Below are 21,520 nucleotides of genomic sequence, written 5' to 3'. Positions count from 1 at the left end.
AGTTTCTCTTCAGCGCCCAGGAAACGAAATGAAAGAAGGGAGGAGGAGGGAGTGGACGTAGGGAGGGGAACAATTGACACACCCACCTAAAACCATTAGAGCAAAGCGTCTGGAAGCCCTAGACATATAGAGTGAAGAGAGTTTTTCCTTTCCTTTTCAGATGATCAGAGGACTGGGTTAGTACGGATTTACAGAGGAAAAACTGTGATAGCTTCTGTTTGCCAGTAATGTCATGGGAACCATGCAAATTAAAAGGGGATGCAACTAGCACCAGACACACAGTAAAACCCTGTGTAGATGAGCCCACAGTGCTGCTAACAGGCTTAGGTTTGGATTGGCTGTGAGGCCAAACACTGAGGACATTAAGGGTATATGCAGGTATTTTGTATCATCTGCAAATTTGAGAAGTATGCTCTGTACCTCCTCATCCAAGTCGTTAATAAAAATGTTGAAGAGCACTGGGCCCAGGACTGAGCCCTGTGGTACCTTACTCGTTACTTCTGCCCAGTTTGAGAAGGAACCATTGATAAGCACTCTTTGAGTATGATTCTGGAGCCAACTGTGGATCCATCTGATAGTTGTTCCATCCAGCCCACATTTAGCTAGCTTGCTAATCAGAATGTCATGGGGCACTTTGTCAAAAGCTTTCCTGAAGTCAAGGTATATTATGTCCACAGCATTCCCACAGTCTACAAGGGAGGTTACCCTGTCAAAAAATGAGATAAGATTAGTTTGGCAGGATTTCTTCTTCATAAATCCATATTGGCTCCTAGTAATCACTGCATTGTTTTCAAGGTGCTTACAGATTGACTGCTTCATAATCTGCTCCAGAGTTTTTCTACGGATTGATGTTAGGCTGACTGGTCTGTAGTTCCCTGGTTCCTTCTTTTTGCCTGTTTTGAAGATAGGGACAACATTAGCTCTCCTCCAGTCATCTGGCACTTCACCAGTCCTCCATGATTTTGCAAAGATAATAGACAGTGATTCTGAGAGTTCTTCAGCCAGTTCCTTCAATACTGTAGGATGAAATTCATCAGGCCATGGAGGTTTGAACTTGTTCAAAGTGATTAGGTATTCCTTCACCATTTGTCTATCAATCTCAAGCTCCAATCCTGACCCTTCTATTTCATGTTTCCCGGGAGGGTCACAGATCCTTTTTTGGGAGAACACTGAATAAGCTGCTTATTGCCATTTTTCTTTCATTCATTCATTCATTCATTCATTCATTCATTCATTCATTCAAAGCATTTATACCCCACTCTTTAGATGGAAAAGCTCTCGGAACAGATTACAAACCAATGAATTTAACATAGGTCCTGACCTCAGGCATACAATTTAAAAAGGCATGGCACAACAGGAAAAAGGAATAGGGAGGGAAGAGGGAAACAGACAGACTTAGGCACCAAATTACTGATGTTGCAAGTTACATGGAAGTGAGGTGCTCACAGCTCTTGGCACCCTTGAAAATTAGCATGGCAACCCAGCCTTTCTAGAATGGCTGCAATGCAGCTGGACTTGGCCTCCTGAGCCCTACTGAAATCTGCCAGCATGTTGTTACTCCAGTTGTGGCAAGTAATCTCACAGAGGCCCATTTGATACTATCACCACCAGAATCGATGGCCCTGATGCACTTCCTCACATGGCAGTGGGGACTGATAGCCTCGGTGGGAGAGATGCCTAGCCCAGGTGATGAAACCAGCAGTGAGTGGAGATGGCCATTCCTCTCTTCCTTACAGTGCAGGTAGAACCGATGGCCTCTGTGAACCAGAAAACTCTTTGCTGCCTAAGGGCACAATCCGACTAGGATTTGCACCAGGCTGGGGGGATTTGGATGTGGTGGACCTGATGGTCTGCCAGGGACAGCCAGCCCGGCAGATGGAGAGCCAGCAGAAGCCAGTGGTAGTTCCAAAAACAGAGTGTTCTGGGAGCATGGTGGGGGAGGAGCCATGAGGAGGACTTATGCAGCATCAAACTCCCCCTCGGAGCGCTCCCACGGGTCCCGATCCACAGAAAGCTTCTGTTGGCAAAAGGGTCAGCAGAGTAAAATAATTGCAATGTGGGTCTATGGGGGAGAGTTACTCCCCAGTAGGGCTGTTTGTGGAAGCAGGCTGTTCCCCTCAGGCTCCTGCGTGTAGCTCCTGACAGAGCCTGAAGGGAAGAGCCCAAGTGGCAAGTAGATACCACGGCGCTTCCCTCCAGCTCCTCCTCCACCAATCCCCCCTCCCACCAGCTTCCCCTGGTTTGGATTGCTCTGCCCATTCATCATAGTAAGCTTTCCCTCCCCCATTAATAGATTTCACCTTCTCCCTCAAGAGTGCCTTTTTTCTCATTAACCCTTTTCATCTCTCTTCCCTCCACCACATTGCTGGGAAAGTATCTGGCAAATACTGTGGTTCAGCCCTAGTTGATACTGTCTTCAGCATTTGAGTTCTGTGGGCCTGAGAGCAAACCACAGGCTTTCCCCAATATCATCATTTTTAAGATAATCGTTTTCAAGCTATGTGGAGAAGTGCAGGTATTCACTCCCCCCCCCCGATTTACATGGTACTGGTGCCAGAAAAGGAAGATCCACTTTATTGCTAGAGGCAAAAGAGAAATCCATGTTTATCTGGCACTGACACAGTTTTGTTGAAAATTCCTGATCCGCTTCACTGACCTATGGAAGAACTCAGAGGTCTAGGGCAATGCCTGCTCAGACTGCTGTAAAATATGAGACCAATAAATCTGACATTTCAACAAAGCTCTTGAAAGAAAAGCAGAGCTACCTATAAAACCTTTCCAGCTGTAACAAACTGATCTTATCCTTTCTTAGGAAGTAGGTCTTCAGCTGCAATCCAATACACTCTTACCTGGGAGTAAGTCCCATTAAACCCAATGGAGCTAACTTCTGAACAGACATGTATTGGATTGCAGCCTTAGTCAGTCAACATCAAGTAAGCATACTGCAGAATAAATTCCATTGATCAAACATGTATAGGACTGCACTGACAGTTGATTATTTAGCAGAAGCCAATTTTAAGTACTGTGGCTGTGGGTAAATGGCACATTTGTGTATTTATTTTATGAAGTTGTTTTGGTTCTGAGATGCAAGGACCCTGTTTTTAAAATGGGGAGTTCAAACTGATCAGGCAGGATGTCATGAATGTTGCCTACACTTCAGGCATATTTTATGGGCAAATAATAAATTTATAAGCTATCACATTCAATCTTTTTGAAATATGTTTGTTACAACGGTACATGCACTTGAATGAATGCAAGAATGAACTCTAAGAACTTGTAATTGATCAAAGGAAATAACACTTATAGCACATCAATTGGCCTTGACTAAAATAACAGTCTTTCTTGCCAGATTTTGCCATGAAAGAGGGCATCAGCTTCCCTGGTCATTCCTATGAGGGTTGCAGCCCCTTCTACTCCCCCCACTTTCACATGGCAAAGTGTGACTGATAGAGAATGAAAAAGAAAGATTTTAAAAGACGGCCTTTCTCACCAACAATAACTGGTAATGTATTATAGAATCATAGAATAGTAGAGTTGGAAGGGGCCTATAAGGCCATCAATGCAGGAATCCAAATCAAAGCATTCCCGACAGATGGCTGTCCAGCTGCCTCTTGAATGCCTCCAGTGTCGGAGAGCCCACTACCTCTCTAGGTAATTGATGCCATTGTTGTATGGCTCTAACAGGAAGTGTTTCCTGATGTCCAGTCGAAATCTGGTTTCCTGCAACTTGAACCCATTATTCGATGTCCTGCACTCTGGGACGATCGAGAAGAGATCCCAGCCTTCCTCTATGTCACAACCTTTCATGTACTTGAAGAGTACTATCACGTTACAGTTCTTTCAATATCTAAAAAACAACCATGTTGAGGATTTAGTAATGTCCACAATTATTTATATGCAATTGATCACTAATTGATTTGCCAGTTAAAACACAGATTAATTAAAACATCTTTAATTGCCCTATTGCCCTATTATTTTCAACTAGAAAGCAGAAGACAATATCAAGAGTATAATTTTACAGATCTTTAGCTCATGGTCATATCTGGACATTGGCAGCCTGACTTCACTCTGCCTACTGGCTATTGTGAGTAGGACTTGGGTTAGCTGTAGCCATTTAATAGAATGAGCTAATGTACAACAGAAGCCCTATTATAACAAATTTTAAGAAGTAGAAATATAAACATAATTAGAGTTGGAAAAGCCCAAGTGAACATCCACATATGTGCCACATAGCGTATTTGGAGGGTTATATACTATGTATTGCTGCCTAAATTGGCTTCTATTCCATTTGGGGGGGGGGTACCTGCAAAAGAATTTAAATTCCTAAATTATTCTCCAGCTTTGCTAATATAAAAGCTGCCATGTTTCTCATTATTTTTTCTACCTAATGAGGAACCCGTGTATTTTGCTCTCTGTTGGAAACAGATCCAAGAAACTGCAGGTTTTTATACTCAAAAAAAATGGGGGTGAGCCATTATCTATTTCTTCATTCTAGCAGTGCTAGCTGAAACCTGCATAGTACCTAGTAGAGCCGAATCCAATTGCTAACGCAATCCTATGCATGTCAGGTTTTTGTTTGTTATTGCCACCTAGTGGCCAAAAGGAAAAATGGTGGTTGTTTTTAGGAAAGTTGGAACTGAGCATGCTTGAGGCTTGTGCTGTTGGGAGTGTTTCCAAGATAGCCATCTTGGATAGCAAGACCAAGAACAGTGTGAAGAGAAACCAAGAAATAAACCCAGGATTTTTTTTTTATCTTACTAGTGTTATTTGGTTTAAATGAAATAGAAACAGTTTAGTAGTTCTATTTCTTAGCAGAGTATATACTTCGCAAAAGCGGAATGAGAATTAACCAGCCCACCTTTCCCTCATATAGACTAGCTGAATAAGCGCAACAGAGACAGTCTTCTTTGGTAAAAAGTATTAAGAATGTTTACTCACAACCTTTCATATGTTCAGGAAACATAGGCTGTACCTTGGAGAGAAAAGACAGAAGTAGGTAGTAGATTTATTCCATGATTGGGATCATCTGGCAGAGAAGCCTGTACAGGCTTCTCTCTTCTGTCGCTTAATGGAGAATTACGCTAATAAGAGAATATCTCTTAACAAAGGAGAGAAGAAGGGAAATAACACCTACCAATGGGAAGTTACATCACAGTAAACAAACTGAGAGGTGTCCCTAAATTCTGTCTAGAAGGGACATCTCCCTATTAAAGGGCATGCAGCCTTGCTTATCCCAACCCTTCTCCTCAAGCTGGCATGTAAGAACCCCAGAGCCCCATCTTGACTGGAAGGTTCTGGAAGTGGTCTCTTGGCAATGGTTTCATGAAGATGTCTGCTGTCATCTCTGTAGTTGGACAGTAATTCATCTCGATGAATCCTTTCTCTGTCACCTTGAGCACTATGTGGTATTTAATTCCTATGTGCTTAGTGCGTGGTGTGATTCTCTCAGTCTGAGAAAGTCAAATACAACACTGGTTGTCTTCCATCATCTGAATTGATATTTGCACTCTTATTCCAAAGTCTTTTAGCAATTGGTTAAGCCAAATGGCTTCTTTGCATGCTTCTGCAGCCAGTATGTATTCAGATTCTGTGGAAGAAAACTCTATTATTTCTTGCTTATTATTTCTTACATACATCTCCGTATGTAAACAAGAAGCCACTAGTGGATTTGGAGTCTAAAGTGTCTCAGCCCAATTTGCATCAGTGTAGCATACAAGGTTTGCATCACTATTAGCTGGCAATCTGAGTTTAAAGTCCATTGTCCCTTTCAAGTATCTAGCCACCCTTTTGACAGCAATCCAGTCCTTTTGTGTGGGTGTGCTAGTTTTCCTACTTAAAATCCCTACTGCACTTGCTATGTCGGGTCTGGTGTTGGTGGTTAAGTACAGAAGCTTCCCTATTGCTGTTCTGTACTGGTTGTTATTTGGTAAAGATTCACCTACATCATTGTCTTTAAGAAAGTCTGTCACCATGGGCATTGCTACAGCGTAGGCATCTTTGAGTTCTAGAGTCTCTAAAAGGTCAACAATATTTTGCCTTTGGTTGAGGAGGTAGGAGCCATCTTCTTCCCTTTCAATTTGGATACCTAGGTAGTATGTTGCAGTGCCTAATTCTTTGATCTCAACTTCTTTGTTTAAATGATGTACAATTTCTGTGTAGTCCTGGTCTTGCTGAGTTGCTACAAACAGATCATCAACATAAGTCAGGATAAAAGTCAAATGTCCATCTTTGCTTCTGGTGTACAGGCATTGCTCTACCTCACCTTGCTTGAAGCCTTGCTCCTTGAGCATTTTATTCAGTTTCTCATTCTAGGCCCTTGCAGCTTGTTTGAATCCATATAGGCCCTTTTTAAGTTTACAAACAAGATGTGCATGCTTCTGGTCCACAAAGCCTGGGGGTTGCTGCATATATAACTCCTCTGTTATTTGTCCATGCAGAAAAGCAGTCTTCACATCGAGGTGTCTAACGTGCATCTGTTTGGAGGCTGCCACACTTAATAGCGTTCTTATAGTGCTATGTTTAACAACGGGAGCAAAAATTGCATCACAATCCTCTCCGTATTTCTGCAGGAAACCTTTGGCAACTAGTCTTGCTTATAGCGTTCACTTTCTCCTCCTGCGTCTTGCTTCCCCTTGAACACCCATCTGCACCCTATGGCTTTCTTGCCTGGTCTGTCAGGGTCCACATTTTATTCTTGTGCAGGGCATCCATCTCCTGAGCAGCTTTTCTCCACTGAGCAGCCTCGGCTGCTGGCATCTGCTTAATCTCTTCCCAAGTTGATGGTTCGCTGGGTAGCGCCGACTTTGTGAGGTAGGACAAGCATAGGTGGGTACACCTTTGTTGGTTCACAATAAGCATCTTGGAGACTGTTCTGGGATCTGGTCTGGTTCTGCAGCATCTTCCAGCCCAGTCATCTCGACATCCTCATCTACGTCTGTACAGCTCTCAGCCTCTCCCTCTTCCTTCTCCTCAGGGCTTGGGTCAGGTTGTGCAAATGTCTGTAGTGTCACTGGTGTCCCATATGTGTGCACTGGCACATCTATGAGGGATTGGACATGATGTCCTTGCTCTTCTGAGAAATCTAGCACAGTCCCTCTTTTGTCAGCTCTGCGTTGCTCATCAAAGTAGACGTGTCTTATGCTGTCATCACCGGTTTCAAGTTCATTACTCTGTAGCCTTTGCTCCCAGGAGCATAGCCAATCAAAATAGTCTGTCTGTCCTGGCATCTAGCTTCTGCCTCTTTTGTTTTGCTATGTAAGCAAAAGCGATGTTCCCAAACACTTGAATAAGTCCCAGGTTTGGAATTCTACCATGCCATAACTGGAATGGTGTATGTGTGGTGCCCTTGGTTGGCAATCTGTTCTAGATATACATTGCAGTGACAATCGCATCACCCCAGAGGCTGCTGGGTAAATCAGTATCAGCCAACAAGCATTTAGTCATTTCCAGAAGAGATCTGAGTTTCCTTTCAGAAATTCCATTCTGCTCATGAATATGGCTCCTGTGCAAAATGTCTTGCTCGTCTAGGAAGCTCTGTGTATGGTGAGAGATAAACTCACCATTATCATTTGTAGAGCTTTTGGTTTTCTCTCAAACTTCATGCTGACCATCAAAATGTATTTCTTCAGCAACTCATGTGTTTCATTCTTCTTCTTTAGTAGGTAGGTGACACAATACCTTGAAAAAACATCCACAGAAATTAGAACATATCTATTCCTTCCAAGTGAGAGCACATTAAATGGTCCACAGAGGTCACTGTGTATAAGATGTAGCACCTTGGTGCTTCTTCTCTCTGTCCTGGTGGAAATGAGGGCCTAACTCCCTTTTCTTCAATACAGTTTACGCACCTGCTTATGTTATCATTGCACTCTGGGTTTACATTGATACCTGTTGCAAGGTTGTGTTTTTGCAGCTGCAGGATCACTTTGGATCTCGATGTCTCAGATGCCAGTCCCACAGATCTAGGCTGGTCTCATCCTTATGCACTATGGCTGCATTTGCCCATGGTCACCCAGTAAAGGCCCATTTGCCCATGGCCACCCAGTAAACTTTGTAGTTGATTTCCATTTAAAAAAAATAATTAAAATGATTTACATGAAGGCAAAGTTTATTAATTAGATCCATCTAATACAATTAAAGCACATCCAACTCGCATTTAAAGTGCATTACTTCACCCAAAGAATCCTGGGAATTGTAGTTTCCCCCTCAAAGTTATAGTTCCCACAACCCTTAACAACTATAACAATAATAAAAAAATTATTAGTTGCTCATCTGGCTGGTTACCCAGCCACTCTGAGCGACGTACAAAGCAAAAACATCTAAAACATCACAAACATCAAAAAACTAAGCAAAAAAGCTAAACAATAACATAGAGACTAGCTTAATTACAATAAGGCTTCTCATCTGTATAGTCCAAAAAGTGCACCTTCAGATGGAAACTCCTGGTGTGAGTCTTCCCACCCTTGCACAAAGACCGGTGTGGGTGATAGTCCATTTGCAAGACCGAAAAATGACACCCCCTCTTGATCTCAGCATCCAGCATCCAGTACATTCAGCGGAGACTGGGGTGCGGCAAACAGACCCCTTGAAGTTGTGACTAACAGAAAAGTGCTCTTCAGAGAAGCCAAAAATGAAGGCACTAGGATGTAAACATTGCCAACATCAGGGCGAAGAAGACAGAGGTCGGATGACAGAACAGCGGCAGCTGCAGGGGAGTTCCCCCGCCCCCAGCATTCACCGAAAGATCATGGCAACAGCGCGGCATCTCCCAGGGACAGGCTGCAGCGCCAGGCCCGCTGAAAGGCCACAGCCCCAGCCCAGCTCCAGCTCCCATTCGCGAAGGTAGCAGCGGCAGCAGCAGCGGCAGCCTGGTGCAGATGTAAGCACCAAGCAGCGTCCCGGCCCACACCGACTGCTGGTGTCCCGGTCAGGTATGAGGGCAACGGCATAACGAGGGAGGAGACTGCCCCGTATTTCCAATTTGTAGCCTCCAGCAAGGGGAATGTATGTAAAAAAATTACCCCATAAAAGCCGTCAGTAGTAGAGCTCCCTTGTCCATAGTTGTTGTGGTGGAATTCATGTGCTTCACATGTGTGTTGAATGTGCTTTAAATGAATGGTGTAGATTTGCCCTAGGTATGCTACCCATTCATTAGTGAATTGAACAATTTTAAAACATACTTTTTTAAACAGGGGAGGAGCTGTAGCTCAGTGGTAGGGCACATGCTTTACAGGCAAAGGTCCAAAATCCAATCTCTGGAAAAGACTGTTGCCTGGAATCTTGGAGAGCCAATCTAGTCCATGTCATCAGTACTCAGCTAGATGGTACCAAATGGCCTGACATGGTATAAGGCACAGTCCTTTGTGCCTAAAAGAGGAAAGAGACCTAAGGGCCACAGAGACTCTGGAATTTATTTATGTATTTTACTTACAATAATTATATACCACTTTATTGTAAAAAACCTCAAAGCAGTTTACAGGAGGAATTAAAAAATAAAATCATTGGCAAAAACAGTTAGATGGGTATTTCAAAACATTCAAAATAATAAAACCAACCATGAGTTAAAAACAGATTAAAAAAATAATAGCTTCTACATGCCTGGGTAGGTTTGCCTAAACAAAAATGTTTTTAGCAGGTGCCAAAAAGAGTACAATGACGGCACTTGCCTAATATCAATAGGCAGGGATTTCCAAAGCGTAGGTGCTGCCACACTAAAGAATCAATTTCTTACAAGAGCAGAACAAGTACTGTTTGGCATCTATAACATGGAAAGCACACCTTGCATTTGGCCTGGTAGTAAATCAGCAACCAGTGCAAATTTCAGAGCAGAGGTGCTATGTGCTGAAAGGGTCTCACTCATGTCAGCAATCGTACCACAGCATTCTGCAGTAACTGCAGCCCTTGGGTCAGGTTGTGCTGCATGGGGATTCCTGTGACCTTGGCTGACTGGCTGCCAGAATTTTTTTTAATTTTGGTTAAGAACTCTTACTGGTTGTGGGATAGTGAGTTGTCTGTCTTACTCACAGGAATCTTGTTGTGGTTGGTATACTATTGCATTTAGGAAATCATCACTGTCTTTTCTTTTTCTGTTTGCATTTCATTTACCTCTGACCTTACTCCCTTACAACAACGGTGGTTCCATGTGGTCACCTCAACCCCTTAAACCCACTGATGATGCACCTTGTTGCTTGCATAATTTGTTTCTTTTCCAATAGTGGTAAAAGAGAATTCACATACTGGGAAGTTTGGCTTCAATTGCTGTTGTTTCCAAGCTACTGCCTGTGAAGGTAGACCAAACCATGTGTGTCTTCTCTCTTGTCAATTATTAGTCACTGGAATTGGGTTAGCTGTGAAAGTGAGTTTATAGCAGCCCACAGGGTAGACAGGAAAGGGTAGAGAATCTTCTTAATTCTTACCATTTCTCAAACCTCTCTCTGCAGTGAAGGGTGAAGTCTGTAAAGGAGTTTGGAGCAGCCATGTTAAAAGGCGGACAGGGCATACCAGGCAGGAGGTTGCCAGCCCTGCTTTGGTATCAGTATCTTTGCAGAGGTTCCCTAGTCAAACCATACCAACAGCACAAACCATGTCTACTGAGAAGTAAGTCCTGTTGAGTTCTATGGGGCTTAGATCCTTAGTAAGTGTGTTTAGAATTGCAGCCTTCAGGGACATCCATCTTTACTCCTGAGTGCTCTCATCTATCATCTCCACAACACTAGGCTCCCTTCTTCCTACAATGGCCTTCTGGTGACTGGCTTGCCCTGACACTTAAACCCTTCTTTCCAGAAGCAAGTAGGCTAGATTAAATGTTTCCTACCCAGGCTCCCTAAGCAGGTGAGGAATGATTCCATCACTTCAGCTGGACCTGGGAATACACTCTTTTGGCTAAGATTTCTATCTTCATTTCCAATCAGAGGTGTTTATTTTGAATGGTGTGCTCCAAGCAACTGTGGTTGAGCTTACTGATATCACTAGGGCCCACCCCATGACATCACTAGGGCCCGCCCCTGAAATATCAGGTTTTGGGATGCTTTTGACCTGGCAACCCTAATGCCATACATAAAAAGGAAAGGGGGGGAGAGAGGATCACATTCTGAGAATACATTGCTTAACATTGTTAGAAAAGACTGTAAAGCACTGCAAGCAGATATTACCATTAATGAGAAGAGCTTAACCATGGAATTTGATACAGGGGCTTCTGCATCTATAATCAGTGAAGCCACTTATAACTGTTTATGGCCAAAGAATAAGGGGGCACAGTTTGGACCACTTAAAATGGTGATATGTCTCAGTGAGAGGAAGTATCAATGCAGAAGAGGCCTTTCATTTGCCCTGAGGCTCTAGTCTTATGTGATGGAAATGGATAAGCTCAACTGGGTAAACTTCAATCATATTGGTTCACTTGGGGCCAAAGCAATTTTTAAGCCCTGGCCAGGATGGTATGCTATATGTCACAAAGAGGAGGAAGAATTAGATTGATGACAGGCTAAAGGTGTTATTGAACCTCTTCAGTTTTCTTAGGGGGCTGGTTTAATGATTCCTCTGTTGAATTACTGTAGGGATATATGGAGACTATGAAGTCACTGTGAAGTGTGTAGCAAAGCTGGACACATCGTAAATTCCTAGTGTTGAAGATCTATGCACTACCCCTGCTGAAGGGAAAAGCTCACGTTAAATTGACTTAAGTGATGCATACCTTCAGATGTAATGATACTCATTGTTCAGGAAGTGGACTTTACTGTCATATTTTTACCTGTTTGTTCATCAGGGATTATAGAGTTAACCTGTCCAAATCACCTGGTCTGGCTGCTCACTTGACCTGGCCTAGAGATGCAAATATCAAGACTTGAAAATTGTCATTGCATATGTGACTAAAGTCACATCTCAGTCTGAGACATTCATGACTTCTTCTGACCTACTGGGGTGGGGCATATGATTGACAAGGAGAATCTTTATCAAGGAGTAGCCATTCTGGAGTTGTTTAGATCAAGATGGGTCTCATTGTGATAACATGCCTGAAGACAGGCAGAAGTGTATTGAGCATGGAATGAAGACTTCAAGGAACAAAGAGCTATTCATGTACAAGCAATTCTGCTGAGACCCTTGAGAATTTAGTCTAGGGCAAGTGGGTGGCTTATTAGTCTACTTAATATTGTTTGTTTGTTTTTTACTTCAAAGAGGAATGTACTTATTTTCTATAACTTTTTCCTGCATTGCATATCTTTCCTCAAGTCTCATATTTTCTTTGTTTTAGTCAACTCATTTGGCCGTAAACCTGATGCTGTCTCCTTATCTTCACCACCCACCTATAAAGCCATAATACTGCTGTAGCTCAAAAGGCTTCAGAGAGACCCCAGAGAAATTTGGAGGCTGTTTGATAAGGTGTGGCCTTGTGAAAATCTTTAAAACGATTGGCTATTGTTTCATCTATGCTACAAGCCATGGCTAGTTGCTATCACTTTGACTGAAAGGATACCAGAGTAATGTACCCAACACCAACAATGAGCCAGTGACAGAAAGGAGGATTTTAAAGTTAGGTCTCCAGATCCTCTAGTGTGCTTGTTTTTTAAAAGGAATTAAAATGAGGAGGTGCTTGCCAATTGGCCTACTGAGAAGGAAAATGTTCCGGTAGTATACAGCCTAAGGGGGTTAACTGTTAGCACGCTGTCACGCTCCTACCTGCTATCACTCTGCCTTTAGAAGAGAGAGAGACATCTTCTCAGGCACACACTCTATAACAATGCTGCTTTAGGGACTTTGCCTTATTCCCTCCAGCCCTTGCTAACCAATGCCCAGGTATATAAGTCAAGCCTCAACTCCCCCTGTGAATCTCTCTGTCTCTAGAAAAGCCCTGGGCTCATACTGGGAGGAAGGGCGGGATATAAATCTAATAAATAAATAAATAAATAAATAATAGAAGATCACAGCCTAGATTTGTCCCCTATAACCTGCTACAGTTACTCTTTCAGGTACTCTGCTGCCACCATTGATACTGTATCCACCTTGGTTTATATCTTGCCCACCCTTGAACTGTTGCAATAGCTGGCCAACAGTCAGCTGTGTTTTAAACTAAACAGCTTTATTTAACAGATGATATTGAATAAGCAAGAATACTTTTAACTCAGATCTCAAGCATGTGGTTACAAATTGTAGTTCTCCTGGTCATACAAAGTACACTCACTAAGTTCCTTAACCACGGCCTCACTACCCACTTCTAACCACCCCTTCAATCCTCTCCCTCTCAAGTCTGTGGCCTATCTCCTGTCAACTGACTTTTCTCAAATATAAACATTCAACCCTTAGACACTTAACCAATCACAAACAGCATTCACCATCATTCCATCTCACTCAATCCCCCCAACACTCACCAATTACCTTATATAACCTACTACTAACCTCTACCGTGAATATCATATTTACATATTGAAGCATCACATCTTCCCCCCATAACAGAAGTGTAACATTCTTCTTGTGCCCAAGAATAATTCAATACATTCTGAAAGAGTTCCTTGCACTCAAGGGAAGAGTGTCCATACAGTCCTAGTTCAAGGGCAGTTGATGGAAGTCCATGTCTGGATAGCCCGTCCACCAGCACATTGTCCTTTCTTTTGATGTGCACAAAGTCCACTGGATATTCCTGCAGCACCCACAACCATCTTTGAACCATGTTGTTACTATTCCTCCTCGGGTCCAGCCACGTCAGTGCACAAAGATCAGTGATGACTGTAAACCTTCTTTCCCACACATAGGGACATAGTTTATTCAAAGCCCACCCAATGGCTAAGCACTCCTTTTGTACCGAAGAGTAGTTTCTCTTGATGTTAATTTTCTGCTCAAGAAGGCAATAGGATGATTCGTGCCTTCCTTCTCCAGCATGAGCACAGCACCAAGACACAGGTCAGAGGCATCAGTGGCCACAATGAAAGGCTGCTCATAATCAGAAGCTATTAGCACTGGACTCTGACACAAAGCCTGTTTCAACTGGTCAAAAGCCTCTTACTTCCCATTCCATTCTATCTTCTCAAGCTGTTTCTTCTTAGTTAACTCATACAATGGAGTAGCTATATCTCCAAATCTCTTGATTAATCTCCTATAATACCCTGCCATACTCAGGAATGCTCACTTGCTTTTTACTTTTGTGGTACAGGCCAAGCCTATATAACCTTTACTTTACACCATAAGGGGGTGTTACTTCAAGTAACCCAGAGTGACATTTCTTTACTTTTATAGTCACACCACCCTTTTAAACACCTCTAAAACAGTTGTTAAATGTTGTAAGTGCTCTGGTACTGATTTGCTAATGATAGCCACATCATTAATGTAGGCTACAGCAAAATCTGACATGCCTCTCAGTATAGTATTGATTAGTCTTTGGAATGAGGCTGCAGAATTCATAACACCAAATAGGATCAGTGTAAACTCATACAGCCCATCAGGAATGTTAAATGCAGTTTTACGACGTGACTGCTCTTCCAATTCCATCTGCCAAACCCCCTTACAGAGTGTACAGTGGAAATTATTCTTGCTAATCCCAATAGTTCTAGCATGGATTCCACCCTTGGCATGGGATATGCATCCAGGACTGTAATTCTGTTGATGGCCCTGAAATGAATGCAGAATCAGATTGTCACATCCTTCTTAGAAACCAACACTATTTTGGAGGACCAAGGACTATTTGACTCATGAATCACATCCAACTCTTAACATTTCTTTCACTTCCTTTCTAATTTCCTCAAGAACTTATCAATTCATATGATAGGGGGTAGATCTTATGGGGGGTGATTCCCCGTGCCTATAAAATGTTTTGCAATACTGGTTCTACTAGGTCTACTGCTAAAGAGTTCAGCAAATCTGCTTAAGACCTTCATCATTTCTTCTTTGACCTGATCATCTACCTCCTCTGACCACTCCAGCTGATCTAAACCTCCCTCTAACTTGCTTTCTTGCACCAAATCAGGCAAGTCAGGCGTACTCCCTTCTGGAAACAAGGTGACTTGTAAAACCCTTGCATCTCTACTGTAGTAGGTCTTTAACATGTTCACATGTACCACCTTGTGTCTTTCTTGCTTTTTTAATGATATGTTAATGATATGTTAAGATGTCCAATTTCTCTCTAATAATGAATGGCCCCTCCCAGCTGGCTTGTAAATTGTTATTTTTCTGGGGATAAATGTCACGATCATATTACCCACTTCATATGTACATTCCCTTGCTGGTCTATCATACCGACAACTTTGTTTTTGTTGCGCTTGGCTCAGATCCTTTTGTACTATATTCCTCATGGTCTCCAACTTGTTACGAAATCAATTATGGAATTTGTTACAGATGTTTTATACTCCACCAAGGACCCCTCCCATGAATCTAACTTAATAACATCAACTTGAATGCGGGAAACCCTGTGGATCCTTGGGGAATCTCCCTGCAGGCAAAAAAAGAAACACCTCAACCATTAGTCCCAGTCCTGGGGGTGATCTTTCTCATGCCTTTCAGCACCCCATTGAAACTTTCAGTCAAGCCATTGGTGGCTGGGTGATGTGATTGTTTTTAAATGCTTCAGCCCACAGGCACTGCATAACTTCCCCCATAAATATGCTGCCTTGGTCCATCAACACCTCATAGGGGAATCCTAATCTCATTTTTTTAAAAAACAGTAATGCTTCAGTCACAACAGGTGCCTCTATTGAATCTGGGTACCTAAGTCTACCACTAAAATACACCTCCAGGATGCTCTGAAGGTCTGGAGAAAGGACCCACTATGTTAATCCCCATCTGGTAAAAAGCTTGTCCAATTATAGGAAGAGGTTCAAGGGGAGTTTTGTCTTCACCTCACTCTTATCCACCAGGCGCCATAAACATCTTCGATTAACATCTTTGGCAATATATCCACAGTTAGTCTCTTTTTGGGTTTTTTAACACCTAGGTGTCCAGCACAAGGAATATCATGTGCCATCTCCAGCAATCTAGTTCTGTATTTGCTAACAGTTTATACCTCTCCCTTTAGGCCAGCCTTTCCCAACCAGTGTGCCTCCAGATGTTTTTGGACCACAATTCCCATCTTTCCTGACCATTGGCAATGCTGGCTGAGGCTGATGGGAGTTGTGGTCCAACAACATCTGGAGGCACACTGGTTGGGAAAGGCTGCTTTAGGCAGCCACATTCTATACAACAACCCTTCCCCCCCACACACAATTTGTTCCCTCAGGCTCTCTGTAAAAGGGACCCCTTGTGATAGGGCTTGCTCTTTTATGGCTTTTAAACCAGAATCACTTTTTAATTCTCTGAACTCCTGTGCCTCTCCAGCATCAGTTAAGTTCAGTACTGGTAACATTGTGTTGCTTCCTCCAGGAACTCTAGGGATTGCTAAGGTGATCACAGACTCAACTACAGGCTCCACCCTCTTCTGCTCAGTGGCCGGCAAAATGGTTTCTGCAGCTTTTACAAGCTGTTGCCTTGTAACCACATAACATCCCTGCCCAAAATTATAGGCTCATGCTGTTGGGCATTGATACCCACTTTGTAAGCCTTTTCTTTTCCTCACCAGTTCAGCTTTATTAAGGCCACAAGAATGCTTTCAGGTACACCCCTCACTCTTTGTAAAAGAGGTAAAAGTTCCTGAGGTAAAAGTTCCACAGCAATTGACAGATGGTTTGTTGTAATTAAATGATGCTGCTTCGCTTGCGAACCTTAATGCGATGGCCGTCTGCCTCAGTCCGCAAGTGCCATCCACACACACTGCAACAAAGTGTTATTTAAGATCCTCCACAGAACACCCATGCAGAGTATCTGTTGTGCTGTGTGCTGTATCTGTGATGTTGCTGCCACTTAAAAGAAAAATGTATGTAGTCTTTCATAGATGAAAATGAAAAAACCTGCATTGCATTGAAACATTTGGTAGATGAGAAAACTACATTTTCTTCTGCAATATAATTTGATAATGAATAATGACTGGAATTATTACTTAATTATTTATTACTTAACCTAAACATTACTTAACCTAACCTAAACATTATTAAGGAACCTACCTACTTTTCCCTTGGTGAATTCTGCCCACGCTGTGCATGCATGTCTGCCATCAGCCAAGATGGCGGCCGAGACTTCCCTAAGGGGCTGATGCCTCTGCCACCATCTTGGCTGATGGCACACATGCGTGCTATGCACACGCATCTCTTAGTTGATGGCAGGCTTACGCCTGCAGCGCAACCAACATTTATATCAAGGGCAGAGCTTGGAAAAGTTACTTTTTTGAACTACAACTCCCATCAGCCCCAACCAGCATGGCCACTGGATTGGACTGATGGGAATTGTAGTTCAAAAAAAGTAACGTTTCCAAGCTCTGATCAAGGGAGAGGTAGGTGGGGCATGCAGGTGGGCGTCGTGGGCCTGTGCGGCTGTAGTGGGGGTGCCTGGGAGTTCCCACTTGTGATCCAAGGCAGGGTCAGGAGCCGATGCTACCGCAGATCGCAGAAGGGAGCATTACCCACCCATCCACCCTAGGGCAGGGCCCTTCAAGGACCCTTGGCCAGGGCCCAACCTGGAAGCCCTCTGGCGCCGGTCCTGGAGCCTTCCATACCTACGGGATCAGGTGCCAGGCCAGGCCTCTCCTCCAATCCCTGAAAGCTTAAAATACTGTTCCTGCAGATGGTGGCATCATTCCTCCTGTAAAAAAAAGTACCAGCTCTGTGGTTCATCATTGTTTTTTTACTACACTACACTTTTGCAAGCTTTAACTGTGGTGGCATGTGAGTGACTAGCCATATGTTGACCACTGAATCTAACCAGAATTGCTTTTTTATTTATACAGTCCTGGTGTGATGGTGGTACTGGAGCCCATAGGATTCTAGGAGGACAGAAACTATCAGCAGATTTTTAATCATGGCTGATTCTTCTTTCTCCTCTGGTAGAAAATTAGAGCTCAATATATTTTCCAATATTACTTCTTTTACTATCAGTAAAAAAAGCACTGCAGCAAACAAAGCTTAATGAATTCATAATAGTTATTAACTATTGTAGTTAAATTTTAAAAAATTTTTAAAAAAACAAAGAAACAAAAGTAAAGGGAATGCTGTATTTGGAATTGCCAAAAGAAAGAAAAATACAAATTAGTAGCTACATCTGATTCATGTAAAACCTGGAGTAGTTATCAAGTTTCTATCAGAGCTACTAAACAACGCTCAGTATTATAATAGTACAGAATACACTTTAATTACTGTTTTGTCCAGAAATGAAATCTAAAGCAAAGTCAGATTTTGCAGGCGATTGGTGAACACTTTTTGCATTTAAATGTTTCGCTTAGAAGAGTCGGAAACATTTTCTAAAGCAGAACGACAATTAAAGAAAAACAAAGCAAGCACAGAGCTTGATAAGTTTCACTCACTTTGGAAATGACTTCTTGGTCTTTATTTCTTTTTGAAATGGTCTGTTTTTTACACAATAATTTCAGATATTAAATTCTAACATGAAAAAAGTTGGTATGTTACTTTTGAATGATAAATTTCCATTCTGTTCAGTTAAAAACAGCTGTCCCAAGATTGATCTTGTGATACTACTCTGTAAATTAATTAATTTCTGTTGTACATTTGCAGGTAGCTTCGCATTGTTGCTCAAAAGAGCTCTTACATGAGAACAGTGATATCACAGCTTTGCAGTCCATTTTCCTATCCTCATACCTGCATGGATTGGCTGAAAGGAATCAAACCATGACAAAGTTAAAATGCACAAGAGAGAAATAAACCCATTTGAAACACTTTATTACCCTCCTCCCTGATTTACTCTTATTGTATCCAACTATATATATTAGCCTCCTTCTGAACATTCTGCCTTGGAGCACAAGGAGTTTGCCATTGCCCTAAATTTTTATTGTATTTTTTATTTTATGTATTTATTTTATTTCAAATATTTCTACCCCACCCCTCTGCCCTACAATGGGGCTCTCAGAGCGACTATTTATAAAAATATTTATAAACCACTCACTCATATAAAATATTAAGGCAGTGTAGAGAAATGCATACAAATGCAATAGGAGTTCCCAAACTGGTCTACAGACAAGCTTCATTCAGGTGGCCGACATTGTGTCTGCTAATTGGGGGTTGAAGTCAGACATTTGCTGTCTGACCAGCGCATGTTCTGGTTATCTCCAGATGGGCTTTAAAAGATCCTGAGCTAGAAAAAGTGACCCCCAAATATCTAAATTGCTTAACTTGGGCTATTTGGTTTCCATTCATAGATCACCTATGTTGACTCTGATCTTTCCCTACTACCATAATGTGAGTTTTACCATAGTTGATAGTAACCTGGACTTAAAATAGCTACAGAAATCCCTTATTGTCCTCCTTAAACCCACTTGCGAGGAAGACAAGAGGACTGTATCATGAGCATAAAGCAGGCCTATTCCCAAGATACACTGGACTGTAATTGGTGCTGGATAAGCAGTAGCAATGTTGTTTATATGCAGGTTGAACAATAGGGGGCCAGCAAACAACCCTGGGAGGTAGTGATACTATTTGATCGTTCTCCTGAATATCCCATCCGTACCCTTACTGAAGTTTGGGTACGAAGCCTTATAATTAAATAATCTACCATCAATACTAGTTTTGGCCCATTGATCTGGTAGGACTTGGAATTTCTCCGGTTGTTCAGCCAATATCGGAGATACTGCCTTATATCCTACCATACTTGCCCCTTTATTTGCAAAGAAAGTGAATTCTCTCTCCCCATCCCCTGTTGTACAGCCATTTAATATGTTCTGTTATAAGGCCCTCAATACCTCTCCATACTTACTGGTTCTGAGATCTGTTGAATTCCTAAATGACCTAACATTCTCAGCAAGTCTCACTTCTTCTTCCCTTAGTTGTTCTTTTTCTTTCCCAATTCTGGCATTAAAGTCTCCTGCTACCAACACTGGGGTATCAAGATATTGTCCCCCGAATTGGTTCAGAAGAATCTCCATTTTATACCATACATTTCGGTCAGCATAGGGTGATGAAGGATGATATATATACATATTAATAACAATAAGGCTATAATATGCAATCTTTACAATCCAAGCTGCCACATATGTGTCCACTACCCCAGTCTCCAAAAATTTTGCCCTGAATAATGTTGAAATAAATAGGGCTAATCTGCAGCTAGAGATCTCTTGCTTTCTCCCAAGGTTAGGGAGGGAAGGATCCAATATGATCCTTCAGAGGAGGGGGAAGGGTGGGTGCCAGGTAGATACCCTTTAAAATCCCTGTTGAATCTGCACCCACCATCTATGAGTGGGTGTAGGAACCTATGCCTGTTCTTTCCATGTTATTCCTACCTCTGGTACCAAAGAAGTAATGCCCAGAAATGCATCTACTTTGTTAACTGAGGTATTACTGTACTCATATGCTCGAGCTGGTGAGAATACTACAGCCTATTTATTAGTAACATCAAATAGCAAATAATAGGGCCTATATTATTCCAGTCTTGTCTAAACTGCACTAGCATTCTGCCTGGTTCTTCGCTTGATTGAAGGTGCTAGTTGTTTTATTACCTATAGAGGCCTGAGAGCTCATCTGCACAGCGATTTAGTGTGTGTATGGTGCTTCTTGCATCCCCTTGTAATTCGCATGGTTCGCATGACGTTGCAGGCAAGCAGAAGCTATAACACAGTTTCCCCCTTTAAATCCACATCAACCCAATCCAATTATAATGCAAAAAGAAAAGGAAAAACCTTCTCAGGTTCGCTGCACTCCTCCATGTAGGCAGAAGAGGCATGCAATTGACAAGAAACAATGAAATTGAGGGGGGGGGGAACCCTCCCCATCTCCATTTAGCAATATTGATACTCCGGAGGGAGTAAACATGTAAAATTGTGGGTGGGGCCACACGAAAACAGTGATACTAAACCTTTCCAGGGGAATGCCTATGTGTGTGAAAGAAAAACAGCAGATTGGAAGCTACCATTGAGCAAGAAGTGTGGACCTTGAAAAGCTATTGGGATGGTAAAAGCAGCTTCTTTAGTACAAAGTGAGGTTCCCGTGTGGATAAGCTCTTATTGTTTAAATCTATCCAAGAAGCCTCCAGCAACAAGGGAAGCTTGCTTAACAGTCTCAAATCATGATACATCTTTTGATAGCTATTGTTTATAGCACAAAACTAGGTTCACTGGCAATTCTAGAGTGATTAACTACATCTACTATTACTGCTATTTGACAAGAAAATTAATACTATCCAGAGGAGTTGCTTTATATAATTGGTAACTTACTGCAGAGTTTATCCTCGCAGTCATAAGGGCAGTCTTCGCAGGGTGGACCTTCTTTGTAGGGCATTGCTAAGTGATCTATTCCGATCCCTCTGAAATCACAGAGGAATGCAATACATTCATTATCAAAATACCTTTCATAAAATGTGCCAGGCCATGGTCTGAAGGCACATAAGGTTGAAGCTAAGCAGGGTCAGGTCTGGTTAGTGCCTGGATGGGAGACTGCTTGGGAACCATATGTAAGTTGCCGTGGGTTTCAATCATGAAAAAGAGAGGTGGGGTATAAATGTAAGAAAG

General features: G+C 42.3%; 1 protein-coding gene across 5 annotated transcripts in view; it reads right to left on the bottom strand.

Annotated features, from left to right (window-relative positions):
• Positions 1 to 627: 627 nt before the first annotated feature.
• Positions 628 to 21,520, bottom strand: part of LOC133382828 (cysteine-rich venom protein catrin-like) — a 51,285-nt gene continuing 30,392 nt past the window's right edge. The window contains exons 5-7 of one of the 5 annotated variants that reach the window (XM_061622322.1): positions 21,227 to 21,315; positions 18,613 to 18,675; positions 17,469 to 17,652 (exon numbers count right to left, since the gene is read on the bottom strand). In XM_061622322.1, coding sequence (XP_061478306.1) covers positions 17,651 to 17,652; positions 18,613 to 18,675; positions 21,227 to 21,315 — 154 coding nt within the window. In that variant the 3' untranslated portion in view covers positions 17,469 to 17,650. Of the gene's footprint in view, positions 707 to 803; positions 894 to 17,468; positions 17,653 to 18,391; positions 18,676 to 21,226; positions 21,316 to 21,520 lie in introns of those variants that run through there. The other 4 variants (XM_061622325.1, XM_061622319.1, XM_061622321.1 and 1 more) reach the window with 4 other exon arrangements.

This window comes from Rhineura floridana, chromosome 4 (genome assembly GCF_030035675.1).
Source record: "Rhineura floridana isolate rRhiFlo1 chromosome 4, rRhiFlo1.hap2, whole genome shotgun sequence".
Taxonomy (NCBI): Eukaryota; Metazoa; Chordata; class Lepidosauria; order Squamata; family Rhineuridae; genus Rhineura; species Rhineura floridana.
The sequence above is the reverse complement of the archived record's forward strand: the minus strand, read 5'-3'. Positions and strand labels throughout refer to the sequence as shown.